Here is a 25,628-nt window from a genome sequence, read left to right as displayed (position 1 = left end):
ACGTTTTGAAACATTGTTGCAATACTTTGAAGGCAAACCTTCTGCATTTCAGGGTTGAACTGCGCGTTTCACAGTCTATTTAAATATGAGGATTGTGTAGTCTTACTTTGAAGGCTTTTATAATTCTGTAATCATTTGTACATTTAAACTAGCCAAAAGTATCTATATAACAAAGACTGGAAGCCAGGGAGAGCTTCAGTTTAATGTACATCTGCAACACCAGTTACTACTTTTGCTTTTTTCCATGTTACCAAGTCTGTCATAGCATTTAATTACAGTTAATACTAATTCTTCCCTATTATACCAAAGTAGATAAAGTATTTAACATATTCAGTTATGAAGGATCTTTAAAAAATTCACCCCGCCAACAGTGTGTTCTGGTTCAAGGCCAGATTTTCTGAATGAAATCATCACTGGGAACTTTGTCTTATTTTTAATATGACTGTGTAAACATTACAGTGCATGTTTCATCCTCTACTCACAATCAGAGCTGACAAAGTGGACATTTTTTCAACTGATAGAAGAAACTAACTCATTGTGTTGTGATTAAATGGCCGGTATACCACTAGCCTTGCAGCTATTTTATTTATTTGATTGTAAACATGGTATAAGGGGTCTAACTAAACTTTGCGTTGAAATGTAAAATGTTATTGGCTGTGTAACAAAAATCATTAGTTTAGCAAAGACTTTGTTTATAGTTTTGCTAATTACTCTTCTTTTCTGTTTTTAGAGAGTCCAGTGAGGAGTGCAATGGGATCAGCAGTGCTCTGTCAGTGGAGTCTGTGCCGGGGCCAAGATTAAACTGGTGTCCTGCCAACACCACTACCTCTACCCCTGCCCCTGCTTCAGCTCCAGGGCCCGAGCCCAGGTCCTGCCTTATCAGAATGGGTGACGGCCTGGACACAGCGCAGATGTCGGGCAGCAGCAGCAGCCAGGGGCAGGTTCAGCAACAGTGTAACCCCCCACCCCCAGAATACATCAATCCCAACAGGCCAAAGCGCCAGACCAATCAGCTACAGTACCTGCTGAAAGTGGTTGTGAAAACCCTGTGGAAGCACCAGTTTGCCTGGCCTTTTCATGCACCAGTGGATGCATTGAAACTCAACCTGCCTGTAAGCTTTGTTTTAACATAAAATGCTTGATTTCTCCAAGATTTCATGGACTGAGTAGATGTCTCATAGATCAGCCCAGCTTCTACACAATCTAATGTCCTGTATTTACTTATTTGTACTTTTTTATGATTTATAAATGCAGGCAAACTGACTAGAGCTGTTCTCTGCATGTATATGCAAGATTGAGAATAGCAGGGCTCTTTTTTTCTATTTCTATTTTATCATTTAGATTGTTGCATTTGTCATTGCACAGTATGAAGTCATATTAGACACACGCACATTATATCATCCTCAGCTGTTATAATCTGTAGTTAATGGAATTTAAATTTAATTTACAATTTTGGCTTCCACAAAACAATCAGAGCAAGATAACTGGGATTAAACAGTTACTGTGTTGTATGCTATTCTTTTGCTTTGCCTTTCAGCACACCACTCTCCTTTTGCACCTCTATAAAGATCTAAATTTAGTCCCCAGAAAACTGTGGCAGACTCATTTATGTTGATTTATTTATTTTGTTTTTCAATCTAATTACATTTATCATCCAATTGAAAAGCCATTTCTTTTTTTAAGTTTAATGAATCCACATTTTTTCCAAGCCCTGAGTAATCATGTTTAATGATATGCATCTCGCTATATAAAATCCAATCCATTATTATTATTATTATTATTATCATTAATTATCAGTCATCTCTCAAGCCACAATAATGAAATGTTTGCCAGAAATTGAACATTTATTGAACCTTCTGACATTTTTTAAAATTAGTTAAATAAAAAATTTTTGTTTGTGCAATTTATTTTGGTTTTTCGTGATGGGGCTGACAATGATGATATAAAAGTGCCAAATATAATACAGGAGGTGTTAAGGGGTTCACTTTAGTAAAGAACCAGATTGCATTGAAGAGTTTCCACTTGAGTTTTTTCTGACCAACTTATTTGTAACCATTTCAGGACTACTACACAATAATCAAAACCCCTATGGACATGGGAACAATCAAGAAAAGGCTTGAGAACAGTTACTACTGGAATGCCCAAGAATGTATCCAAGACTTCAACACGATGTTTACCAATTGCTACATATACAACAAGGTACATAGTTGTACAACAGAGCCTTATCAATATAATGTTGCAATAATTCTGAAGTTGTTCCACTTGAACTAAGACTGTTTTTCTCCCTTTGCAGCCTGGCGATGATATAGTGTTAATGGCTGAGGCTCTAGAGAAGGTTTTCCTCCAGAAAGTCTCAGAAATGCCACAGGAAGAAACTGAGATTGTTGTCATGACAGGAAAGGGACGTGGCCGAGGCCGGAGAGAGGGAGGTATGGGTCTCTAAAATTAATTTCTACCAGTTAGCATGTATTCCTAGTTTTTCCTCTTTAAGATTGTATATTTAGGGTTCTTTATTTATTTATTTCAGTTGAGTTATATTAAAGGATTGAGAAAATGCACCTTTTAAAAAGGCACTCAATGAATCAACATTTTTCTTTCCTCTGAGTAATCATGTTACCCCTATTTGACTTCAGTGTGGCTGCACATTTCGGTGTGCACATGGATAGGCATTTCTTTGGTCTACATTATTATAAAGACCAGAGAGAGTGTGCAAAACTCTGATATTTGTTTCTGATTCTATATGCAAGAAGAGTTTTTAATCTAAAACTTTCATGAGAAAACAACCATTTTGTTCTTTCACATCCAGGTCTAAACTTGAAACCCGGGGCCATTATGGATCCTTTGTCAACAACTCCTCAAACACGTGGCCTATCAGCCCTCCCAACAGGGCTCCAAACTCGAGGACCAGTGCAGGGTCCGCCTTCACTACCTCCCCAGCCTTTGATGCAGGCCCTGGCAGGCCATGTGCCCCCAGCGTTATCCAGCCATGCACCACAGCTCGGAGCGCCATTCTCCCTGGGTCAGTCAGACTGCCCACCTCAAGTTCCTGTAATGACTTCTGTGCCTCCCCCTTCCCAGACCTCTCTTCCCCCAGCAACAATCCAGAGCACTGCCCCCATGCTGCAGACCTCCATGACCATGACCAAAGTGAGTGTACTTGACAAATGGATGAATGTTTGGGCATGAAGACTCATCTTTGACCATGCTTGGATCAGACATATGTAGATAAGATATAATAACTGCTTAATTCCCTTTCTTGTTTTACTGCTATCCAGCCAAGAAAGAGCCAAAAAAGGAAAGCAGACACTACAACGCCTACTGCAAATGACCAGCTGAGTGAGTCATCGCCAGCAGAATCTAAGTCTGGGAAGACACTACCCAGGCGAGAGAGCGCACGGCCTACGAAGATTAAAAAGGACGCTCCAGACTCTCAGCATCACATAGGCTTGGGGATGGGACTAAGCGGACCGAGTGGAGGTCATAGCCCCAAACCACAGGACCAGCTGGGGTATTGCGCCAGTCTGGTTAGAGAGATGCTGTCCAAGAAACATGCTGCTTATGCCTGGCCATTCTACAAACCAGTTGATGTGGATGCACTGGGACTACATGATTATCATGATATCATCAAACATCCAATGGACCTCAGCACCATTAAGGTGTGCAGAAAACACATATTTTCAGAGAAACTAAACAGGGGGCATTTTTTGATGGCAAGTAATTAATACCCTTGATGTATTTAATAGGCCAAGCTGGAGAACAGGCAATACCGGGATCCCCAGGAGTTTGCTGCTGATGTGCGATTAATGTTTTCCAACTGCTACAAATATAATCCTCCAGACCATGAGGTGGTAGCCATGGCTCGCAAACTACAGGTACGTACATGCTATTGTTACATTTTTAAAAAAGATTCAAGGCAAAAAGTTGATCTATGTAGAGTTTTACTAGCCTTAAAGTATCCAATATAAGGGGAGGCTGTTTTGCTGCCGTTCTGATCTCTGATTGCATTCTACTGAATTTAATTTTTTGTTTTGGAATTATTTGATTTATTTGCTAGTTTATACAGGGCTCCTCTGCAAAAAAAAAAAAAAGCAAATAAAAAATAACACTGCAATAAATCATCAAGTCTCACATGCTGCAGTTGAACAGGGAGCAGAAGTCATTAATATGTTAGTATCCTGCCCAACTAATGTATGTGTGTGTAAAACACCAATTTTGATAGTATGCTTGCTTCTTTTCATTTGTAGGATGTCTTTGAAATGCGCTTTGCCAAGATGCCAGATGAACCAGAGAGCAAGCCTTTAGTTTCTGCCCCAGCTCCTGCACTTCATCACCCTGCCCCTGTTAAGCCTCAGCCTCCTCTGGCCCACGTCGCCTCATCTTCGGACAGCTCCAGTGACTCATCCTCTGAGTCTGAGTCTTCCACTGATGACTCTGAAGAGGAAAGAGCCCAGAGGTTGGCAGAGTTACAGGAACAGGTCGGTTGTCTAAGAAAATTCAGTTGAGTTGTTGTCCACACCCTGAAAACTTTTGTTGACAACTGATCTAATTTCTGTATGCAGTTGAAGGCTGTCCACGAGCAGCTGGCTGCCCTCTCCCAACCACAAGCCAGCAAACCAAAGAGAAAAGAAAAGGAAAAGAAAGAGAAGAAAAAGGATAAGCATAAAAGGAAAGGAAGCATGCCTGTCGATGAGATCCAGGATGCTACACCTCTTTCGCAGCCGTCTAAGAAGATTAAGACCAGTAACAATAACAACAAAGAGATTGTTCCCAAGAAGAAACCCAGGTGGGTATTAAGCGGTCTCCTAAAGCTTGAACAAAACCTTTATAAAGCAGTCAGCCTGACATTTCACAATCTGTTAATTACCCTTTCTTCATTTTATATACAGCTTATTGTTATGTTTTCAATAAATGCCAAGAGGCTTGGTTATCCTATGACATTTATTACATAGTTTATCTTCTTATAAATTATGAGTCTTAATTGTTGATTGTTGTAATCCAGCTTATTAGGTAACTTTGAGTGGACAGTTTTATTCATGTTAAGAGTTTTAGTCTCCAGCTGTAACTGATTAGCTGTAGGTATGTATTTTCTGTTTTTACCATTTCGAAAAGGTGACTGATTTACTAGAGCTTAGTCAGCATTGGTAAATTTTTGTGTTTTGCCTCTGTAGCAAAAAGGAGACGATGAAACCTGCCAGCTTGCAGCCTGTTCCTAGTCTGGAAGATGACCTGGGAGCCACTCTGTCATCAGTTACAGGGGAAAAGTGCAAACCTATGACCTATGAGGAGAAGAGGCAGCTAAGCCTGGACATCAACAAGCTTCCTGGTGACAAGCTTGGCCGTGTAGTACACATTATCCAGTCCAGAGAGCCCTCACTCAAAAATTCAAACCCTGATGAGATTGAGATTGACTTTGAGACGCTAAAGCCTTCCACTCTGCGTGAACTAGAGAGATATGTGTCTTCCTGCCTCCGCAAGAAGAAAAGGGTTTCAGGTAAGCCAGTGTATGAATTATAGTAAAAACAAACATCGGAACCAACTCCAAATCTATTTTAAAAAAAAAATACTTAGTCTTGACAGAAAACATTCAGAATTCTGCCATTTACCATCACTATGAAATCAGGAAATGTATGAACATGTGCATTGTTTTGTAGTTGATAAGACTATGGAGCCCATGGCTACCTCTAAAAAGACCGGATCTTCTTCAGACAGCAGTGGCTCCAGCTCAGACAGTGAAGTGGAGGTGCCAGGTGAGTTACTCCAGATATGAGCATTCAGATTTACATAATCCCCCCCCCCCCCCCCCCCCCCCCCAAAAAAAAAAGAGAAAAGTATGAAATGTTTATGTTTGTACATGTTTATTTTCCCAGGAACGATAAAACAGCCGAAAAAGAAGAACCATGCTGTAAAGGAGGGGAAGGGGAAGACACATTCTCATATTCAGACTCTACCCGCTCAGGCTACACATCAGTCTCAAGCTGCAGGCCTTCAGTCCAGCAGTCAGATGAAGCAACAGCAGCACCATCACCACCACCAGCCATCTCCTGCAGGCTTCATGGCGCCCTCTGTTGCTCCTCTCGAGTCTTCTCAGTTACTGGAGACGAGCTTTGACTCCCTGCCACCTTTTGGTCAGCCCATCATGCACATGTCCCACCACACAGGCAACGCATCCTCGTCACCTGCACCTTCTCACCTCAACACTCATTCTGCTGGGCCAGTGTCCCCTGAGACACATCCTTTCCTCAACCAGCATTCCGTCCTCCCATCTCCAGGTAAGGTTTTATGCAGAGGCCAATTGTTTGATGACTCTAGTCCTGATAACTACCTAGGTTGCTATTGCTTTTGAAGCTACAACTGCATTTCTCCTCTACGGAATCCTACAGTTGTAATGCAGGTTACAAAATGACCACTAGTTCACTTTTTTCCTATTAAACCTATGTTCTAATAGAGCACATATACTAAAAATTGTATTTTTGCCAACAAATTCACGCTAATAAAGTTTTGCGTCTTCTACCCTTAGCCTTACACAGTTCCATGCCTCAGCAGCCTTCTCGGCCCAGTCACAAGGCAGCCCCTCTTCATCCCAAACCCCCTCAGCAACCAGCGCCACCTCAGCAGCCGCAGCAACAGCAGCAGCCACCTCTGCAGCAACAGCCACCTCTGCAGCAGCTCCAGCCTCAGCCTCTGCCTCAGCCCCAGCCAACAGCACCACCACCACTGCCACAACAGCACCAACTCCCCTCACAGATTCTTCACTCTACTCAGCCTCTGCACCAGCGGCCTATATCCCCCCCAACACTCACACCCCAAGGCTTGTTGTCTTCTCAGCCACCCCAGATGCTGCTGGAGGATGATGAAGAGCCAGTGTCTACAACGCCAATTAACCAGTTATTCCTACCGCAGTTTCAGCAACCGCGTCAGACCCAGCAGGCTCGTCAGCAGCAGCAACAACCAGTACAGACTTCACTCCTGCAGTCTGTTCAGACACAATCTCAGCTTTCGTCTCAGACTACCTTGGCTCCTGCCCAGCACCCTGTTCAGTCCCAGGCTCAGTCAGCCCCGTCACATCAGACGCTGTCCCAACAGATGCCCTTACACCAGGCCCGCCACATGCAACATACTCAGCAGCAACAACAGCAACCACAACAGCAGCAAGTGAACTACCAACATTGTCCCATACTCCCTCCTCAGTCCCAGGGAACACAACACAAAGCGTCCATGCCCACCAATAAAACACAACAGATTATCCAGCAGCAGCAGCAAGAGCAGCCCTCCCCTCGCCCGACCAAGCCTGACCCTTATAACACAGGTTGGTCGAATGAAATAGGACAGAAATATATTTTGTTACCTGGATTTTTTTTTTTTTCCCAAATGAATCATGTTTGCAGACATCTTATTTCCCTTTCTACTGTTTACAGGTCATATGAGAGACAACCCATCCCCTCTCATGATGAATTCTCCCCAACTTCCCCAGTATCCACCTGTGTCGCACCAGTCTCCACCTCACAACATGCAGCCTAAAAAGGTGAGAACATTTCTGTCAGGTTGGCAACTGTTTTTAACTGAGGCAGAGTTCGAGGCTCGAATAAGGTCTGACTTTGATTCAATTTGATTGCCATGCAGCAAAGGGCCCCTGGGACCCAAGGTGTGTTAAAAGAGGAGAAACTTCCTCCATCACCAGTGATGAGAGGGGAGCCATTTAATCCTGCAATGAGACCAGATCATCATAAACATCCTGAGAGCAAGCCTTGTCAACCAAGCCACAGCCAACAGAGTAAGAGCTCCCTAACTACTTCTCCTTAATGTTTTCCCCCCAAAATGAAATTAAGAATTAAGAAACTGTGCAGGATATTGATTCTTCTTGTGTTGAGCAGATGTGAAGTCCATGGAAGGCTCGCGACCTGTTATCCGCTCCGCTGAGCCCAGTGGGCCACCCACCTCTTTGCAAGATAAGGAGAAGTTCAAGCAGGAGTCCAAGGCTCCTTCTGCCCCCAAAAAGGTACAGGTGGGTGCAAGAGTCAGTTTATAAAAGTAACTCATACCTCTATATACATCTGATTGTAGCCCAAAAGGATTCCACCTACCAGAATTTTTGATTTGATCTCTCTGTGTCTGTTCCTCAGGATGTGAAACTGAAGAATATGGGCTCGTGGGCCAGTTTGGCACAAAAATCCACGTCTACGCCCTTATCGGCAGTGAAATCCTCGAGTGACAGTTTTGAACAATTCCGTCGTGCTGCTCGGGAGAAAGAGGAGAGGGAGAAGGCCCTGAAGGCCCAAGCTGAGCAGGCAGAAAAAGACAGGCTACGCAGAGAGCAAGACAAACTACGGTGAGATCGTCAGTAACAAATACAAAAGGGGCAAAAAGCAGCAGTGATTGAGGAGATTCGTGTCCCGTATTTATTGTATATCTGCTTGAAAAAGTCATGACAGAATAATATAAAGTATATTATAGTTAACTGTGTATAGCAATGTGCAGTCATTCAATGAATTTGAATGACTGCAAATATCTGTTTGAGCTGCTTGATGTTTAATACACAGTGTGAATTCCTGGATTTAAAGATATCGTATGCCCTCTTGTGGTCATATTCTGTGACTGCACCAGCCACAGAGATTAAAGTGTACTGAAAGGGCACAGTAGCAGAGGAAATTGATTTAAAAATGATCAGATCTGACAAGGTTATCATGGAATATCATTAATCATGAGCCTGTCGACCCTCCACTTCTGTCTGATGTTTTTCATGCAAGAGGCCACTGAACGAGCTTTTAATTTTTCATCTATTGTAGATGTTGAACTGCTCATGAATTAGGAATAGTCCAGTAAATAATAAGGGTCCTAACACCCTCTTTTTAAAAATAAATACATTTTTGTAGTAATCTTTGTGATGATCCTGTTTTTGTGGGCTTTAAGTGTCCAGCAGGGCACCACATGTATATGTGAGGACATCGCTTATGCAGCCATGAACCCCCTTCAGCAACATGCTGAGCGTTTGACTGATGGCTGTTGCTCTGCTTTCCAGAGGTCGGGATGAAGAGGAGGTCATGGAGCAAAGCAGAAGGATGCACGATGAGCCTCGCAGACGTCTTGAGCAGCCACACATTCAAGCCCCGTCACAACAACAACATCAGCAGCAGCAACAGCAGCAGCAGCAGTCGGTGCAGCAGGAGTCCCAGCCTCCCGCCATTCAGCAGCCTCCTCAACCTCCCACACCGCCTCAGCTCACCACACAGAACCAGTTAGACCAAGAGAGAGAGAGGGCCCGCCTCCGAGAGCAAGAGAGAAGGAGGCGGGAAGCGGTGAGATGATTTTTCTAGGTTTAACCCTTCTGGGATCTGTGGGGGTCTTGAGCTATGTAAAACAAAAGGTAGTGAACTGTTTGAACATAAACAATAATGGCTGTTCTCTTCTCTCTCTACAGATGGCAGCGACTATTGACATGAATTTCCAAAGTGACTTAATGGCTATCTTTGAGGAGAACCTGTTTTGAGAAGAAGAGCAACTGAAACAAAACTGCAAAAAAGAAAGAAAAAAGAAAGAAAGGGAGAAAAAAGATGTAAACCTCCTCTAAAGTAAGAATGTGGAGATCATGCAGCAGAGAGGGACACGGACTGTACGTATATGTGACGGGCCCTGTTGAGACTGAGTACAAACACTGGACGGGCGGTCACAGCTTGGTTTGCCCACGTGGACTGAACACACAAACATCACACGGGGACGAGTCGCTTAGTTTTGGATGTCGTTTTCCTGGATATTTAGCATTACCTGGCTGATATCGCGTAACAGGAAAAAAGCGGACCCCTGATGGCAGCGCTGCCTTTTTCACACTTGGTTTTTACAGTGTGTGCGTGTGTGTCTGTGGGTACAACGGTAACCACAAGCGTGAAGACATCCCACTGATAACGTTCAGACAGACTGCAGAGACACTGAGAGAACTGCCAGATGTCTGAGTTGGTGAAGAAGACTGATCTTTATGTGTTCTGTTTTGTTTCTTGTAAGTGAAAAGATTACATTTTTGTTTTGTTTTGGGGTTTTTTTTTTTTCCGGGGGGGGGGGGGGGGGGTGCTACTTCCATACTGTAAATCATGTATATTTCTCAGCAGAGAAGGTACAGTTTGCCTTACACCTCTTTTTCCTAAACTGACCATTATCTTCTGTGGCCTGCACAAACGGACAAACAAACATTTGCAGACGAGGCGAGGAGCAGTGCAGACCTTTTTTCATTATCTAGTATCTACTGTAAAGAAGTATTTTCTTATACTACAATAACTGTTTATTTTGAATCTCTTTTCTTTCTTTTTTCCTTCCTGTTTGAATCTTCTCACCAACACACTCCGCCAGCTACTTCTATGCCAAACAACCCCTGATATCTTTTATGCTAAATTACTTGTCCTAAAACATTTGGTAGCTAGTTAAAAAAAAAAAAAAAAACTTAAAAAAAAATACCCTCAATATATGCATTATCATAGTTTCAGCAAGTATTTATCAAAGACAGAGTCAGTCAAGTTTTTTCCATCTTGCCTTTTATTTTTTAATTTAAAGCTACAGTAGGAAATCGGTAGCAGAAGAGGGAGAGAGTCTGGTCGTTTCTAAGCTTTAGTTCTGAGTTTTCACTACAAATGTCGCACCATCGTTTGCATTACACTTTTAGATACACTGTTGGAGAAGTTTTTCTGAGTGGCCGGTTCACAACAGTAACTACTGGGTCAGTCAAGCCCCCTTTTGTTCCCTCTGATGAAGCTGGGACTATCAGGGGAATTAGACAAACATCTTTCTGTAGCTGTTACTTCAATCAGGTTAGTAAAGTAGTAGACTGGAGAGAGCACCCTGTTAGATTTTTCACATCGAATCGTCTTCTAGTTCACCGAGGGCACAGTGTCGACGGTATAAACTAAAAAGAAACAGTTACCGGTACACAAGTCAAGAAACGGAAAATGCTGAAAAAACAGTTTTGATTTCTATCTTTGTTCTTGTTTGATAAAATTGTGGATGTGACTCTTCTAATTATGTTCTTGGAGACATTTGTTTGAGCGGGGATTGACTGAAATCCGAACACATCTCGTCCTCTCTACTTGTCTCTTATGGTGTTTTTTCTCCAGTGCCTGTATTGTATTGCAGTTCTCGTTGGCTTATATTACACTTTGACCGGGTTTAGAAAGGGGCGAGTCAGCAGTGGGCGGTGTAATATTTAAGTGGGGTGGGAGATTTTTTTTTGAAGGAGTTTGTGTATAAAAAACAAACAAAACAAAAAACACACAACAAGAAAAAAAGAAAGAAAGGGAAAAAAGAAAAAAGTAATAAAAAAGGAAAAGACAGCGTTTTATACTTTACCCGTTACCAATATTCGGGTTTTAAAGTTAGTTTTAGCTGGACTTCTATGAGTGTACACACCTGACAACTACTTTCTCAGTTTGTTCAATCAGCACATTTTAGATAGATATGTTTCAGTGTCACCACACTAGCGTTTGAGTCTGGTCTGTGAGTGTGATTGTAAATTTGGATGGCTGTATGAGTGTGTGTGTGTGTGTGTGTGTGTGTGTGTTTTCATTCTTTTCTCAGTGTGTGGTGCGGGAGGTCTGTTTCCCGATGTAGATAAGCAGTCTGTTAATGAGGAGAATAAAAAGATGGGTGAGTACTTCAGGAGAACTCGTTTCTGTGCTTGAGTCACATCTTTTAATTTCTATGAAGTCCACGATATATAACTATATAATTTTATTATTAGATTGGTTTTGAAAGGGTAAAAAACAAAATGTCATTCCTTTTTAGCCTTTTTTTCCCTTGTCATAATAACTGTTGGACATAACGTGCCATGAGTTTTACGGAGAATGTGCTGACCTGCAGCTCAGCCCAGAGTTTGCTTTATTCAGGTATCTTATTTTGTGTTACATTTGTTCTGTTTTGGGGGTTTTGTTCAGACATTTTCCTCGATTATCGTATGTGAGTGGTCTATCGAGGTCTCTGATTAAGTCTGTTATGATCATTAAATAAACTCATCTCTCTCTTTTTTTTAAATTTTTTTTTTTTATAGAAAATAAAAAAATAAACAAAGATTTTCCCTTTCCAGTCTCTTTCTGTTTGAAATCTAATGGAGCTTGTGTGCAGCACAGTCTCAACTGGGAGCAGATAGTTGGGATTACTATGAAGAATGACAAATGTGTTGCTTTAATTTTCCCTAAACACAGACTAAATGAGCATGGGGCTCTGCTTATTTAGTCTCAAGAAAGCCCCAGTTTAAAAAACAATGCAATCTCCTGTATTTATGAAATTTAAAAAATTGCATTTTTATATTGAGTTCTGCATCATACTTCACAGGTATGAACAAAAAGTCAAAAGTCAAAGAGACAGCTTTTGTAACATACCTGCAGAAAGCACGTATCAAAGTCAAGATTAGCACTTTGTACATGGGGCACAGCTAATCAGTCAGAAAACATTGGCTAAGCGGTTTTCTTACGGTTCTTGCTGTAATAATACATTCTTCAGACTGATAATGTATTATTTCAATGTTGTCAAGTAGGAAAATATAGAAATTTAGGATGTCTTATTTTGAAGGTACTTGTCGGAAGTGATGTTATTGTATTATGTCTGACTTGACATCAAACTGGGCACAATGCCAAACGCCCTCTGGTGGTCACATTGGAAAATTTAGAGCGAGCGCATTGTGTAACAAGTCAGATTGAATACGTGTATAAGAATTGTTAATAAAGACTGAAGTTAATAAGGTCACGTCAGATGTTTACTAGAGGGGCATTACAAATAATTAACTGCGGGCTTGGCCCACATGCGCCGTTATAACTGCTTTTAGGTTAGTCAAGATAGGAAAGGTCAATATCTATAATAATAATAATAATAATAAAGTTCACTGCCCTCTGGCGGTCAAAGGCGGGAACTACATTTCAACACGTCTTTTCGCCGTCAATACAAACTTATAAGGGACTAACATTTCTGAACCTAATTTAATGAAAAAGTATTAAGCATACTGATATTAAGCATATGAAAGCGCCTAAATTAAATGTGATTTTTAACTTATCAGGTTATATTTATTTATATTGCTGAGTACCTTTGGGCATTCTCTTTTAGCCCTCTCATTTATGCATGCTTTGGACAGGCACTACAATAGAAGTGCACAAGATTGTGACCCCGTGACTTTATTAGTTATTATACAATATTAATTTAAAACACAGATTCCCGAAGATATATCCAGCTACATTAATGGACGTTGCTCACACGCGCAGCTAATAACAGTTTGTTTTTCTTTGGGTTAATAAATAGTCCTTTACTAAAGTGAACGTTTACTGCCCTCTTGCGGTCAAAATGCGGAACTACTGCACAAGTTGCGTCAAGTTGCCGCAAATAACAATTTAAAACGTATATTTCCTGTACGTAATTTCAAAATAACTGTAGCAAACAAACTGACGTGTTTAAAAAAAAATAACAGTAAAAACGTAAGGTAAAAATTTTTTTTGGCTAATTATTAGTTGTATCAATTTAACTGTTATTTATCAAGTTATATTTGTTACTTCTAAATCAATCAAAAATAGTGTCACACTTCTGTATAAAATTATCATCAGTGATTTCCAGTTTGGGCTAAGTGAAAACTCTCCTCTTGCGGTCACATTATAAAAGGGAAACGTGCCATCACTTCCGCTAATTAATTTCAAAATAAAGTAGTACATTTAAAATTAAGTAAATATTACCCTTCGTTTCAGTCTATACATCGCTGTGCTTTAAATTGTCAGTGCGATTATTACATGAAATAGTAACAGTTGACCAGTTTACTGTAGCAGAGCTGCCGTTTTCCCATCCAAATCAAGCAATACAGAGCTCTACTTGCGACTGAAAAACTCACCTCACACAACACATTGGTTTACTGTTATTATTATTCTTTTATTACAATACTTAAAAGTATAAAGATAGAAAATTAAAATAATTATGGTCACGTTACAGCCTTCAGAGGTTAATGAACGAAATACGCCACAGTATGCTTTTTTAATGTAGTGTAGTTCCACAAATGACCGCAAGAGGGACCAAATATTAAGTAATGCTATTTGATCACCTCTGTCAATAACAGAAATAAACTTCTACCACCGTGTTTGCTGTTTCAGATATTAAGTGAGATAGCATGTATTTATTACTGGTGTATCATTCATTTAATAAATAGCTTTACTTACTTATTAATATTACTCTACACAACTAGAACAGGAAATTTACTGTGTATTTATTACAGATCAAGAGTATCTTATTACACTCATCTATACAGATCTCGGGATTTATCACAGGATCTGACTTGGACGTCGCTTTCCACATTTCTTTCAGCTGTTCGTTCAGCTCTTGGTATTGGGATTATCACATGTATTGCAACTGCCCTTTTCTTGTAGTCAATAGAAAAGAGACCACTGTGCCTTGCAGCAGCTGATTGAAGTCCAACCGGTGGTATTATCAACCTGCTTCAATTATGTTCCATAGGGTTTGCACGGCTTGCAACCTGGGTCCTGTCGGCATTGCTATACCCCCTCTTTATGTCAACCACCTCGTCTTATCTGCTGTTGATACATCTCATGCTTAGTCTTCCACAGCATTGCATTTTCCTCCTCCTGATCATCTGTTTTCTGCTATGTGAGATGCTCTCTTAACTCTGATGTGCATAAGGTGCATAAGATGCATAAAATCAACCAGTCAGGCTGTTTTCTTAATGAAAACTTTCTATCACTTCATGTTCCAGCTATTCCTCAAAAAACATGTTTTTGATATCATGCCATTTTGCCAGGCTTCTAGGTTCAGGGAGGTTTACAGCACAGAGTTTGGCTTCAGTGTCCACCTTACTGTGGTCAGCTATATCAGAAAGAAAGGAAAGGTTGTTGTGATGATTAATATCAATGGTGGATAAAAATACCAGAAAGAAATAAACAGAACTGATCACATTCTACAACAAGGCCAAAGGAGGTGTAGACCCCATAGACCAAATATGTTGGCATCTACACTTGCAAATGTCACAATAGAGGCTGCCCATGGTGCTGTGGTACAACTGGACATCACCAGCCTGAATGCTTACACCTTTTTCATGGGTCAGCACCCTGAATTCAAGAATGGTATCACCAATGCAAGATAGGTCTTCCTCACTGCGCTCTCAAAAGAGCTTGTCACAACAAACATGAGAAGTCGACTGTAAGGTTGCACCCAACTGCAAACCCTGATCAGCGAAATGGTAAGTTGTGGGGTGACAAAAGCCACAACTCAGCCACAGGAAAAAAGCAGACAGGACTAACCAAATGCCATGTACCTGTGTGAAGTAATTACAGTCAGAAACAGACAGTGTCTCACAAGTGAAAAGAGAGAGAAACTGTATGGACAGTGACACACACACACAAGTGGATGCTGTTGGTTTGTCTCTTTTTGTCCCAATTTACAAAATGTTTTAAAAATGTAAAAATAGTGAAAAATACAAAATTAAAACAATGATTGATTCTTGTGTAGACCAACATATAATACAAATGATTCTTCTTAACCAAAAATGACACCAAATGAAAACAAAAACACACTGATTCTAGACATTTTTGACCCAGTGATGGAAACGTGCAGGGTCCAGCCATTCATGCATCTAAAGATTAACCTTCCACAGAGTTTCAGGGTGCTCAAAGGTGTATACATGCCTTGATATTTAGTTGCATCTCTCTCCACATAGTATCATTGGTGTGATCAAAAGCTATAACTCAATGTGACCGAGAATTTTGTATTTTTAGGGCAGTGTGTGTTTATGGCTGTATCAGAAATGTCATACTTTTTTGCAACTTGGTGAAAACATTAGGTCGTGGGAGAGAAATGCTGTCAGAAATCTGGTTTTGGTGATTTAAAGAGCAGCATCGTTGATTTGCTGGTGTTATTTTCAGTATCATCAGTCTGTATATGTAACATGGTTAGATTTAAACAATGAAAAGACTGTTTATAAACATTTTTAACATATATCAAACGTGTCTTAGAAATATATATATATATTTTTTTATCAGAAAACAAACTTCCCACACATCTGTTAACTCACGGGATAGCACAAAGCCACCCACTTACGCAAATCTGCATCTTTGATACTAGTTTTGCACTGTTTTAAACGTTAGATTTATATCAGATAGTCACTGTTTTCCAGCCTTTTTTTTTCTTCCTAATGATTTTAAGTCCCAAAGCTATTAGAATTTACAACAGTGATGAGTCACTTTCATTTCTTGACCTGGAGCAACATTGTGTGGAGTACAGGAAAAATCACTCCGACTGCAATGCGTGATCGCGGCCACTGGAGGGCAATAAACCTTCGCGATTCAACATTCACACTGTTCTAATACTGCAAAAATTAAATAACCATTAAATACAAATACTCTCAACAAATGTGCAGTACTCTGGTAATTTAGTCCACGTTATTAAAATTCTGTTGTTATCACTATAGTGATTTTTCCCTCAGTGTAAATGTCTTTCTATAGTCAGTCCAAATTAAGAATTTGAACTCAGAAAGATGAGGGGGGGATCTGCGTGTGTTTCTTCTGCATTACTGTTTCTAATTCGAAGTGCATTTTCTTTTGTATTCCTCACTGATAAAACTCCTCCAGCAGGTCCCAAAGCTATTTCAAATTTAGTTCATGTTTAGCCTTAAACAGAGTTTCTGTTGTCTGATTTTTCAAGCTGTACGTGGAGGCAGCACCGATACCTGTCTGTCAGGTCCAGCTGATCCTCATTCAAAAAGGCGTCGGCTTGAAAACGTGCGGTCGCCTGAACACTTAACAGTGAGAATAACCAGAGGGTCTTCTGTTTTCCTTTCAAATGGCACCCAACACCCCCTGTTTCATGTCGGACCTGTCTTGATGGAGGACACGCTAAGACGGACGGTAGGGTTCATGTCGTAATTTACTACAATTATTATATATTTTACATGTTAAAAGTCTACATGAGATTAAGTTGCACGAGCGGGTATTAGTGACACATAGGTCACTTCACTTCAGGTCTGAACAGGCTGTATTAACGGAAATGTCTTACTTTCCGACTTTTATCTCCTTTAACCCCAGCGGTCTCAGAAAGAGCACTGTTTTAGACTCTAAGCGCACACCTGAAACTCTAAATTCACAACGAAAGCCTTGCGTGTGCTCACAAAACCAGAATTTCTTGCGCATTTTCTTTCTTCAGATTTCTAAAGCCGCACCTACGCACGGTCTTACTGCTTTTGTAATACTTTTTACTATTAATGTTGTTTTGGATCATTGCACTTGGACGAGGCCAATTAACAATCCAATCCAGCCCTAAATCAATGCAGAGACGTCCATGTTTTAACACTTGAGTCTAAAGTCACTGCTGGGTGTACCATGACTCAGATACGGGAATTATTTGTACAATCGTGTCAGGTGTTTTTACAACAAGTGATATGGGTGCAAAGAATCACTTTCAGTTCAGTCTTTGTAGAAGAATGTCTTTACCTCAGAAGTCACTTAACATGAATTATTCAAGCATAAAAAGGTCTCCAACTTGTGAGATGAACCAGTGTTGAGTCAACAGAAAAAAATAGCAAAATTGAGCAAATTCTAAGTTTGATCTGTAGCCATTTGTTATTAACAGACTGTGGTGAAAACGCATAATTTGTTCTCGTTTCTTTAGTCGATGACAACAGAATTGGACAGGCAGAAAAGTAGTATATTCTTACACCAATAAGGTGATTCTTCCGTGTGTCCTTCAAAAAATGAGGAAACTAGATAAGTGTAGGACCAAAAAAGAAGGGGTCAAAATGAAACATAAAATGAACAGTATCTGAAAGTAATGTCCTTAAGAAATGGGAAAGACCTGACACAGGAGGGCCGCTGGTGTTTCAGTTGATCCATCAACTGTTCACTAAAGTCTCATCAGAAATGCTTTCGGTGGAAACGGGGAGAGCAGGATGAGGTCTGCCAAATTACACAAGAACTAAACCGAAAATCAGTGGCAACAGGCCTTATGAAGTGATGAATCCAAATTTTGCATTTTTGGTTTAAATCCTTGTCAGCGTGTACACATGAGGTCAAGACAGAAGTACAACAGTGGGTGTCTTCAGCACTTTCTAAAATTCTAAAGCCATTTCCTTTCTGCATTTTAGTCTGTGGTGCTGGGGAGCTTGTCAAAATTGATGTAATTATGAACACAGACAGTACAGTCAGATTTTGATCCACCGTGGAATACTCTGGAAAGTGATGTCTCCATTTTTTCAGCGTTGCAGCAATCCAAAAAACAGTGGCAATGCAGTAAAAGCATATTTGGATAGGAAAAAGCTCCCCATTGGAACACTAGCAGACATGGATTGGCCTCCCCAGAGCCTGGACCTCAAACATTATTGAAACAGTGTGGGATCATCTAGACAGAGCACGGAACAAAAGGCAACCAACATCCAAAGAGCTCTGTCCTTCAAGCAGCTTGGAGAAGTATTCCTGAAGTGTACTTGAGAGCTTGCCTAAGAGCGTTCCAGCTGTGCTGAAGAACAAAGGTTTTCATTCCAAACGTTGACTTCAAAGCTTGTTAGAATTGCTTAAACTCTGTTTTTGTTTCATATACGAAATTTTTATGCATGTTTGCACACTTTCCAAACAAAATATAAGCAAATGGGATGTGGCTCAAGGATGAAAAATTTCCTTGTTGACTCACTACTTGTAGACAGCAGGTTAACATCTTGAACATGTACTTTGTGTCTGCAGATATGGCCACAGAGAGCATTGTGGAGAATACCTGTTACTACAACGAGAATGTCACCTTCTTCTACAAAGTGGTGAATAAGACGATCAGTACAGGATGGAATACACGGGACTATGTTGTCATTGGACTGGGCTTGACAGTATGTGTTATTGTACTCCTGGCCAACTTGCTGGTGATGATAGCCATTTTTATGAACCGCCGCTTTCACTTTCCTATCTACTATCTCCTGGGGAACATGGCTGCAGCAGACCTGTTTGCAGGTATTGCTTATACCAACCTGATGTTGCACACAGGCCCGTGGACTAGAACACTTACCAAGGAGCAGTGGTATATCCGCGGCGCTTTGATTGACATCAGCTTGACAGCCTCTGTGGCCAACCTCCTTGCTGTTGCTGTGGAGCGACACCAGACCATCATCACCATGCAGCTTCACAGCACTATGCCAAAGCGGCGTGTGGTGCTGCTGATAGTATGCATCTGGGCCACAGGTATCATCATGGGCCTGGTGCCGACATTTTGGAACTGCGAGTGTGATCTTAAGGACTGCTCCACCCTTGCGCCGCTCTACAGCCGCCGCTTCCTTATCTTCTGGGCAGTCCTCAACCTGCTCACGTTCTTCGTTATGGTGGCCGTGTATACTCGAATCTTTATCTACGTGAAGAACCAAAGTAAGAACACGTCTCAACAAGTCACAGAGATCCGACAGCAGACTGTTGTCAACCTGATGAAGACAATATCCATGGTCCTGGGTGAGGAGCTGTTTACTTTTCGGTCAAAGGGGAAGTTAGAATAGTTTCATTTCTAATAAGCTTGAAAATTTTAGCACTCTTAAATTACTAACGTACATGGTACAAAACTTTAACATACTGATAGTCGTTGGCGGCATTATTTTCAGATTTTTGCAGGAAAGCGTAGTGACTTTTATTGAATTTCACTTCATATGAACTTTCAGTATTGTTTTCTGTAGTAAAGCTGACTATTGTTGATGTGCTTTATCTCACTGATCTTAGTTATAATGCTTGGCGTGTGTACACCCAGTCATTTATCAACCAGTTTTGCAGCTCTTGTTTGTCAGATCATACCCGATTACTGCTGATCTTTTAAGCTGATAGATTGTTAGGATTTCCGAGTAAAACTGACATGGGGTTATCGTCATAATACAACTTTTTCTTTAGGTGACTCATCTCCTGAGCATAAATGTGTTCTCTCTGGCAACTAGCCTTGAAATTAAGCAAGCAAGCAAGCTACCAGTATGACCCAAGAGACTCTGCTGTGTCATTATGTCCCATCTTTAAATAAAGTTTACTTCCAGTTCTTATCAACAGTTTGCATCTCTGCAGGTGCCTTTGTAATTTGCTGGACGCCTGGCCTCGTGACTCTCTTACTGGATGGACTGTTGGGTAAAGAGAGTCATGCCAACCGCTATGAGAAATACTGTTTGTTCATAGCTGAGTGCAACTCTCTGGTCAATCCTATCATCTATTCCCTACGGGACGACGAGATGCGGACGACGTTCAAGTGGATCCTGTGCTCTCTGTGTCGGAGAGGTGTTCATCAGCAGAGGCAACTTTCACTTGTCAAGAGGGGCACATCTCTGCGAGAGGTACCCTCACTTATTAGGGTGTTGACCCGGTGGTGCAGAATACAACCTGTGAAATGTAAACCTTAGACCAGGGGTGGCCAACTCCAGGCCTTGAGAGCCGGTGTCCTGCAGGTTTTAGATGTGTCCTATATCCATCACAGCTGATATAATGGCTAAATTACCTCCTCAACATGTCTTGACGTTCTCCAGAGACCTGGTAATGATTTAGGTGTTTTGACCCAGGGTGACATCTAAAACCTGCAGGACACTGGCTCTCGAGGCCTGGAGTTGCCTGCCTTAGACCTTCAAAGCACTTTAAAAAAGGTACCCCAAAATAGTCTTTGGGGCATCTTTTTCAAACTTGAGATTATTCTTCATTGCTTCAGGTTTCATTTGTGTTTCTCACATTTCTTCACAATGAGTCATGAGAGCTTTCACTTTCCATATCTGCTCTATATGTAAGTGAACAATATGATGCATAAAAGTATTGTTTCCTGTCCTGGGCCTTGTTCCACAAAGCAGGTTCAGCAAAATCAGAGTGTAACATTGAGCTAAGAGGTTTGATCATAGTTGGTTCAATTCATTGTATGTTCATATGACAACCACTTTCTGATGCCAAGATTCACCATGGGAATGGGTAGAAGATGAGCCTCCATTTTTATTTCAATATCAGGGACGGCTTGAGGTTCAGTATCTTGCCCAAGGATATATAGACTGGAGGAGTCGGGGATCAGTCCACCAACTCTTTGTGTGACATTGCCGAAAAACAAAAAAGGGATCAAGAGTCATCTGCTCAGTCCTCATTTACATAAGATTTACATTTTATTTTGAAATCTAATTATTTAGCTGTAACCTGTAGAAACTTGAGATAAAGATGTGGCTCAAACACATAAGATGCAGTTTTATGATATAGGACAGACCCAATAAGATTTTTTTTCATTGATTTCTTATTTCCTTTAGGTTTTTTAATTTTAGGATTTCTTTGTGTAAATGTTGATGACGTTTACATTTCTGTGAATTTAACTGTATTTAAATCTACAAAGATACTATTTCCTTTCTGTAACCTGGATTTTAAAAAACTAAAGTACAAGACTGTCTTTAGTTCACACATCATCTCCAACACAAGATATGAGTCTTCACTGAACAGTATTTTGCCTCAAAAGCTTCATGCAGATTGGGGATGGGATTCAGAGAGAGCCTGCCAGTGAGCAGGTTAATTTCAGTCATTTACTCAAAACTGGTACTCTTCCCGAAACAGAAGACCAAGTGTTTGTCTCATCCAAGTATTAACAAACAAGAGTTTTCACTAAACCTGCTTCCTGGAAAAGGCCCCGATTAGATACAGAATAATTGTTTTGAATCTTTAAACACCACTGGGTAAAAGTGGTTAAAGGAAACACTGAATTAAACTGCTAAATGTAAATTGAGTCCATTTTCACTATAAAATATTATACCTACCTTGAAATTCATAAGATATTTCTTCTGTGTCATGTTACCTTCAAATTATTTTCTTTCCTACAGGAAACACTTGGCTCTGGCCTGAAGTCAGAAGCCGAGGCCTTGTGTTAGGACGACATCAAGAAAGACAACGCCTGGTCAGTGACTAGGTTATAAACGGCAGATCAAAAATAATATAAGTAAGATGTATAGATCAGTTAATTCTTCTAGATATCAGCCAAATTCTGCAAAGCTCACTTTTCCATGTTTGCTTTTTGATACTGAATTAAAGGCTGAACAAGACTTTTTTTTTTTTAAGTCTCCACGAGACTAACAGAGTCACATAATCATCAGATGGTGCAATCTCTCCTTTTATTACGTTTGACTATCACAAGAGCATTTGTGACAAATTATAAAATGAAACACTTCTAAAATCTGAAATCAAATACTGAAGGGGGAAAAAAAAAATCACACTAAATCATTTTATTAATTTTCTAATAAGAACACTACAATTTGTCATATTCTTCCTTTTTGTTTTACTCTTTCTAGAACAATTCTAAAGTTGAGGTATAAAAGGAGTTCATACAGACTCACAAGTCTGAAAACAGTGGGGGTTATATACAAGAGAAATGGAAAGACAGAGGTAGAGAGAGGGGTAAATACAAGGGAAAGAAGGGAGATACAAATTGACTAATAAAAATCAAAGAAATCAAAGGGTTAAGAAGCCATTTGGTGCTGTGGAAGTCATTTAGTCACTTACAGAATCCAAACAATCATAAGGCTGAAATGTGTCAAGGAGACATACAGTGTATGTATCAACATTACGGGATTTGGACAACTGTATTTAGGCTATATTCACTGTTTATGGTGTGGCACACAAAAACAGATCTTCAGATTAAATGTAAAACAATTTTTTTCTAACAAAAAACCTGAAAAGCATTGACTCCTGTTTGCAAATTTGCTGTCTGTATTTTTTGAAATTACAGGTATCTACATTTTAGATATAACTGAGAGGCTTATTACAGCTCAAAAGAACCAATTTTGTATTTAAACTGCAATTTTCTGTTTCTTGGAATGTTTTGAGAAGGTAAAAATTTCACCAGAATTGGGGAATATTTGGAAAAGTGACTGTATAACTGAGGAAACTTGGAGGAGATTAAGAAAGGAAGTGGATCCATAAATCAATACATGAAATAAAATGTTTATAACCTCAATTCATACAGTTATCTTTCCACAGCACCAAATACAATTACATTTGTATAGCATACATTTCAACCCAAGTATGTAACAAAAGACCTAAATAATATTTTAAACTGATAGTTATTGTGAATCCTGTGATACAAAGGCCAAAAATAAACAGGCATTTCAACCAAACATCAAAACTTATATACGAAAAAAAGAAAAATTACTGAAACATTACACAAACTGTACAGTGACATCCATTACAACAGGTAGAAAAAGGCGGGGGCGTGATAATTTGGTGTGGCAATAACATTATAAGATACAGTCATATGAACTGCAATGAGTAACAAAACGAGTACTCAGGGTTATCACATGTGATCAGCGTTCAAGCTCAAGTTTTGTTCTGTAACATATGCTTCAAAGTCTTGACTGACACTTAAATCTTCATAAGGCTTTACCTTACTATCAAAAATGCTTTGTTATTCACATAATAGCTAATGTATAAAATAGTTCCAAACAATGAAATCACCCAAAATGTTGCGGGGTTGTCTGAAATGTGGGTTAAGAGTTTTGCTACACCCAGGACTGCCTCTTTTTTGGTAACAGAGGAGAGAGAGAAGCCCTTGCCCAATTGGCCATAGAACTAAAGATAAAATAATTGTAGTTTTACCAGAAGGTAGTAAAAGATGGGTAAAAAGGAGAGCATTCCTTCTATGCTCACAATCAAATTACAAGTGTGATACGACACTACTCGCCCCACAACGAAAAGCCCCAAAAATCAAATCAACTGAGGCATGACAACACCACACAGAGAGACACAGATACAAATATAATTCCCTCCTCTCCTCAAACTGAGAAGGTGGCTGTGCACCAACTTTAGAGACACAGAGTAGCATTATTACATTACTGAACTTGATATTTTTGGTTTTGGTACAACAGAAGGTTGTAGTGTGTTGCCTCGGGCTCACAAGCTTAAATGTTTCAAGATTGGGGGGAGATCTCAGCTGAACCCCATCTGGTGTGTGATCGGCTGGTGGAAGCACCCAGTCTCTATGTTTACAAAGGTCAGAGGGCACCAGCCATTTTGACTAAGACATCCCAAGAACACTGTACACACGCCCACAGAGACACACACATCATAGCAATACATGATGCACTTTTTTCCTTTTTGGTCTGACTGTAATAATTATACCCTTTATTTTTTGTTAATAAAAATGAAGCTAAAAACTCGGAAGGTTAAATGAAAACAATATCACGCCTAGAAGTCCTACATGCATGGAAGACAGTCACGTTTCTAAATTCATGACACGTTTTGTCCCAATAACACATCAATGCCCCAAAATCTTTCCACCCTTCTTTTATCGTCATTTAGATGCTTTATTGAGCAAATTTTTGGTGGTGGCTGGTGCATTCTTGGTGAAACAGCATTAGAAAATAGCCTACAATCAAATAAACTAGTGGACAGAAAGCAAGAAGTAAAGTCTACAAGCCATCTACCAACACCCTCTATTGGTTAGCAACAAAAAGGGCTATTAGTTACATCCACTCAACCAAAGATGTTGTCCTCGCTCTGCCCTTTCCTCCTCTTCTCATCAGCCCTATTATCACTTGTCCTGCCTGGTTTAGAACAGTGATCCCCTTAACTACCCTTTTACAGGTAGAGACACCCATAACAAGGATGCTAACTTTTGTGCTTGACACATCTTTTATGTCAGCTCACTATGAAAACAACTGTAAAGTTGCAAAGTGTATGTTGTGGAAGGGTCTTTGAAATCTCCAACAGAATGAAACATCGAGCTATAAGGACCAGAAGATACAGTAGTCTCTTGTATTGAGTTGGCAGAAGGTGATCTTTGAGGAAGAGATGTGTTGACGACTACTGGGGCAGCACTTTGGTACGAGCAAGGTGAGCAGAGCTCCCTGGTGATCCGTATCAACAGTTTGGCTGTCAAATGCCAAGGCTTCACGAGATACAGGCAATCACACACAGTTTTCCAAAGCAAAGGGTTAAGTGCAGAGGTCAACAGCACGTGAACAAACTGTAAGTACTGTGTGAAGTTAACGTGCATATACACATAATGTACAGACATCATGATCATCTACACAGCTGGGTGAGTGGTCTTCAGAAATGTCCTTAACAGAACATGTTTTCTCAGCCTCAGTAAACTCCAACCCCCTTTCAAATCTGAGTTACGAAGCGTTGAGCATTAGGGTAGAGCTGAATTCAGAAGAGCTGGATGGAGAAGTCCTCCTAGCTACTGTTCGGCTGTCCTGTGTTCCAGCACAGTGTGTTTATGAAATGCAAATAAAGCCTTGTGTGGCCATCTAGTTGAGTAGAGAGACAAGAAAGTAGTGAAGAGAAAAAAATAAAAAATAAAAAAAATAAAAGAGGGACTGAAGATGGTAGTCAGAGCAAACTGCGGTGGGACTGAAGTGATGGCAGGAAGAGCCAACAGATCAGTTGGAGGTGTCGGAGTGGACACTGCCAGGAGGACCGGGAGGGGAGGTAACCGAGGGGAGGTTGGTGGTGTCCTGCCAGCTGTTAGCCTGCAAAAAGCAACAGAGGAAGGATTCTACATGAGAAGGGAGGTTTTAATAAATAACAGTCTTAATCAGCTACATTTGTGCTTAGTAATCAAAGGATGCATCCGCAAGACAAAATGGTTCAAAGAATAGGGAACCACTTTGTTAAAACACAGTACTGCTTCTTCCTGGTTTTCTGAATGTACTAAGTGAAGGTGCTCAA

The 25,628-nt window shown here is 40.4% G+C and overlaps 3 protein-coding genes across 9 annotated transcripts in view; 2 read left to right on the top strand and 1 right to left on the bottom strand.

Annotated features, from left to right (window-relative positions):
* The window catches only part of brd4 (bromodomain containing 4), a 34,747-nt gene extending 24,705 nt beyond the window's left edge, over positions 1-10,042 (top strand). For 2 of the 3 annotated variants that reach the window (XM_085271529.1, XM_085271527.1), the window contains exons 2-19: positions 731-1,112; positions 2,062-2,199; positions 2,294-2,429; positions 2,807-3,147; positions 3,276-3,656; positions 3,744-3,872; positions 4,245-4,475; positions 4,560-4,783; positions 5,169-5,491; positions 5,652-5,747; positions 5,868-6,269; positions 6,518-7,306; positions 7,416-7,522; positions 7,621-7,771; positions 7,872-8,002; positions 8,121-8,326; positions 9,017-9,293; positions 9,416-10,042. In XM_085271529.1, the coding sequence (XP_085127655.1) occupies positions 885-1,112; positions 2,062-2,199; positions 2,294-2,429; positions 2,807-3,147; positions 3,276-3,656; positions 3,744-3,872; positions 4,245-4,475; positions 4,560-4,783; positions 5,169-5,491; positions 5,652-5,747; positions 5,868-6,269; positions 6,518-7,306; positions 7,416-7,522; positions 7,621-7,771; positions 7,872-8,002; positions 8,121-8,326; positions 9,017-9,293; positions 9,416-9,484 (4,359 nt within the window). In that variant the 5' untranslated portion in view covers positions 731-884 and the 3' untranslated portion in view covers positions 9,485-10,042. The remainder of the gene's footprint in view (positions 1-730; positions 1,113-2,061; positions 2,200-2,293; positions 2,430-2,806; positions 3,148-3,275; positions 3,657-3,743; positions 3,873-4,244; positions 4,476-4,559; positions 4,784-5,168; positions 5,492-5,651; positions 5,748-5,867; positions 6,270-6,517; positions 7,307-7,415; positions 7,523-7,620; positions 7,772-7,871; positions 8,003-8,120; positions 8,327-9,016; positions 9,294-9,415) is intronic. The other variant, XM_085271528.1, reaches the window with a different exon arrangement.
* A 6,667-nt stretch (positions 10,043-16,709) lies between these two features.
* lpar2a (lysophosphatidic acid receptor 2a) lies at positions 16,710-22,400 on the top strand. 2 transcript variants are annotated; one of them, XM_085271526.1, is made up of 5 exons: positions 16,710-16,859; positions 18,204-18,475; positions 18,684-19,430; positions 20,022-20,284; positions 21,785-22,400. In XM_085271526.1, the coding sequence occupies exons 3-5, from the start codon at positions 18,686-18,688 to the stop codon at positions 21,830-21,832; spliced, it is 1,056 nt and encodes a 351-aa protein (XP_085127652.1). In that variant the 5' UTR covers positions 16,710-16,859; positions 18,204-18,475; positions 18,684-18,685; the 3' UTR covers positions 21,833-22,400. The 2 variants fall into 2 exon arrangements, with proteins under 2 accessions (XP_085127652.1, XP_085127651.1); XM_085271525.1 differs by lacking the exon at positions 18,204-18,475.
* Positions 22,056-25,628, bottom strand: part of pbx4 (pre-B-cell leukemia transcription factor 4) — a 28,522-nt gene continuing 24,949 nt past the window's right edge. For all 4 annotated transcript variants that reach the window (XM_085271520.1, XM_085271522.1, XM_085271523.1 and 1 more), the window contains one exon: positions 22,056-25,429. In XM_085271520.1, coding sequence (XP_085127646.1) covers positions 25,340-25,429 — 90 coding nt within the window. In that variant the 3' untranslated portion in view covers positions 22,056-25,339. The remainder of the gene's footprint in view (positions 25,430-25,628) is intronic.

Source organism: Mchenga conophoros, linkage group LG4 (genome assembly GCF_057382185.1).
Source record: "Mchenga conophoros isolate Kocher_MC1m ecotype Shallow Benthic linkage group LG4, M_conophoros_male_GT1.1, whole genome shotgun sequence".
Taxonomy (NCBI): domain Eukaryota; kingdom Metazoa; phylum Chordata; class Actinopteri; order Cichliformes; family Cichlidae; genus Mchenga; species Mchenga conophoros.
The sequence above is the reverse complement of the archived record's forward strand: the minus strand, read 5'-3'. Positions and strand labels throughout refer to the sequence as shown.

Excerpts from the sequence above, each read along its gene's own strand:
- lpar2a (XM_085271525.1), top strand. The coding sequence starts at position 18,686 with ATGGCCACAGAGAGCATTGTGGAGAATACCTGTTACTACAACGAGAAT. Across the intron at positions 19,431-20,021 it reads GACAATATCCATGGTCCTGG|GTGCCTTTGTAATTTGCTGG; the intron begins GTGAGGAGCTGT and ends GCATCTCTGCAG. Across the intron at positions 20,285-21,784 it reads GGGGCACATCTCTGCGAGAG|GAAACACTTGGCTCTGGCCT; the intron begins GTACCCTCACTT and ends TCTTTCCTACAG.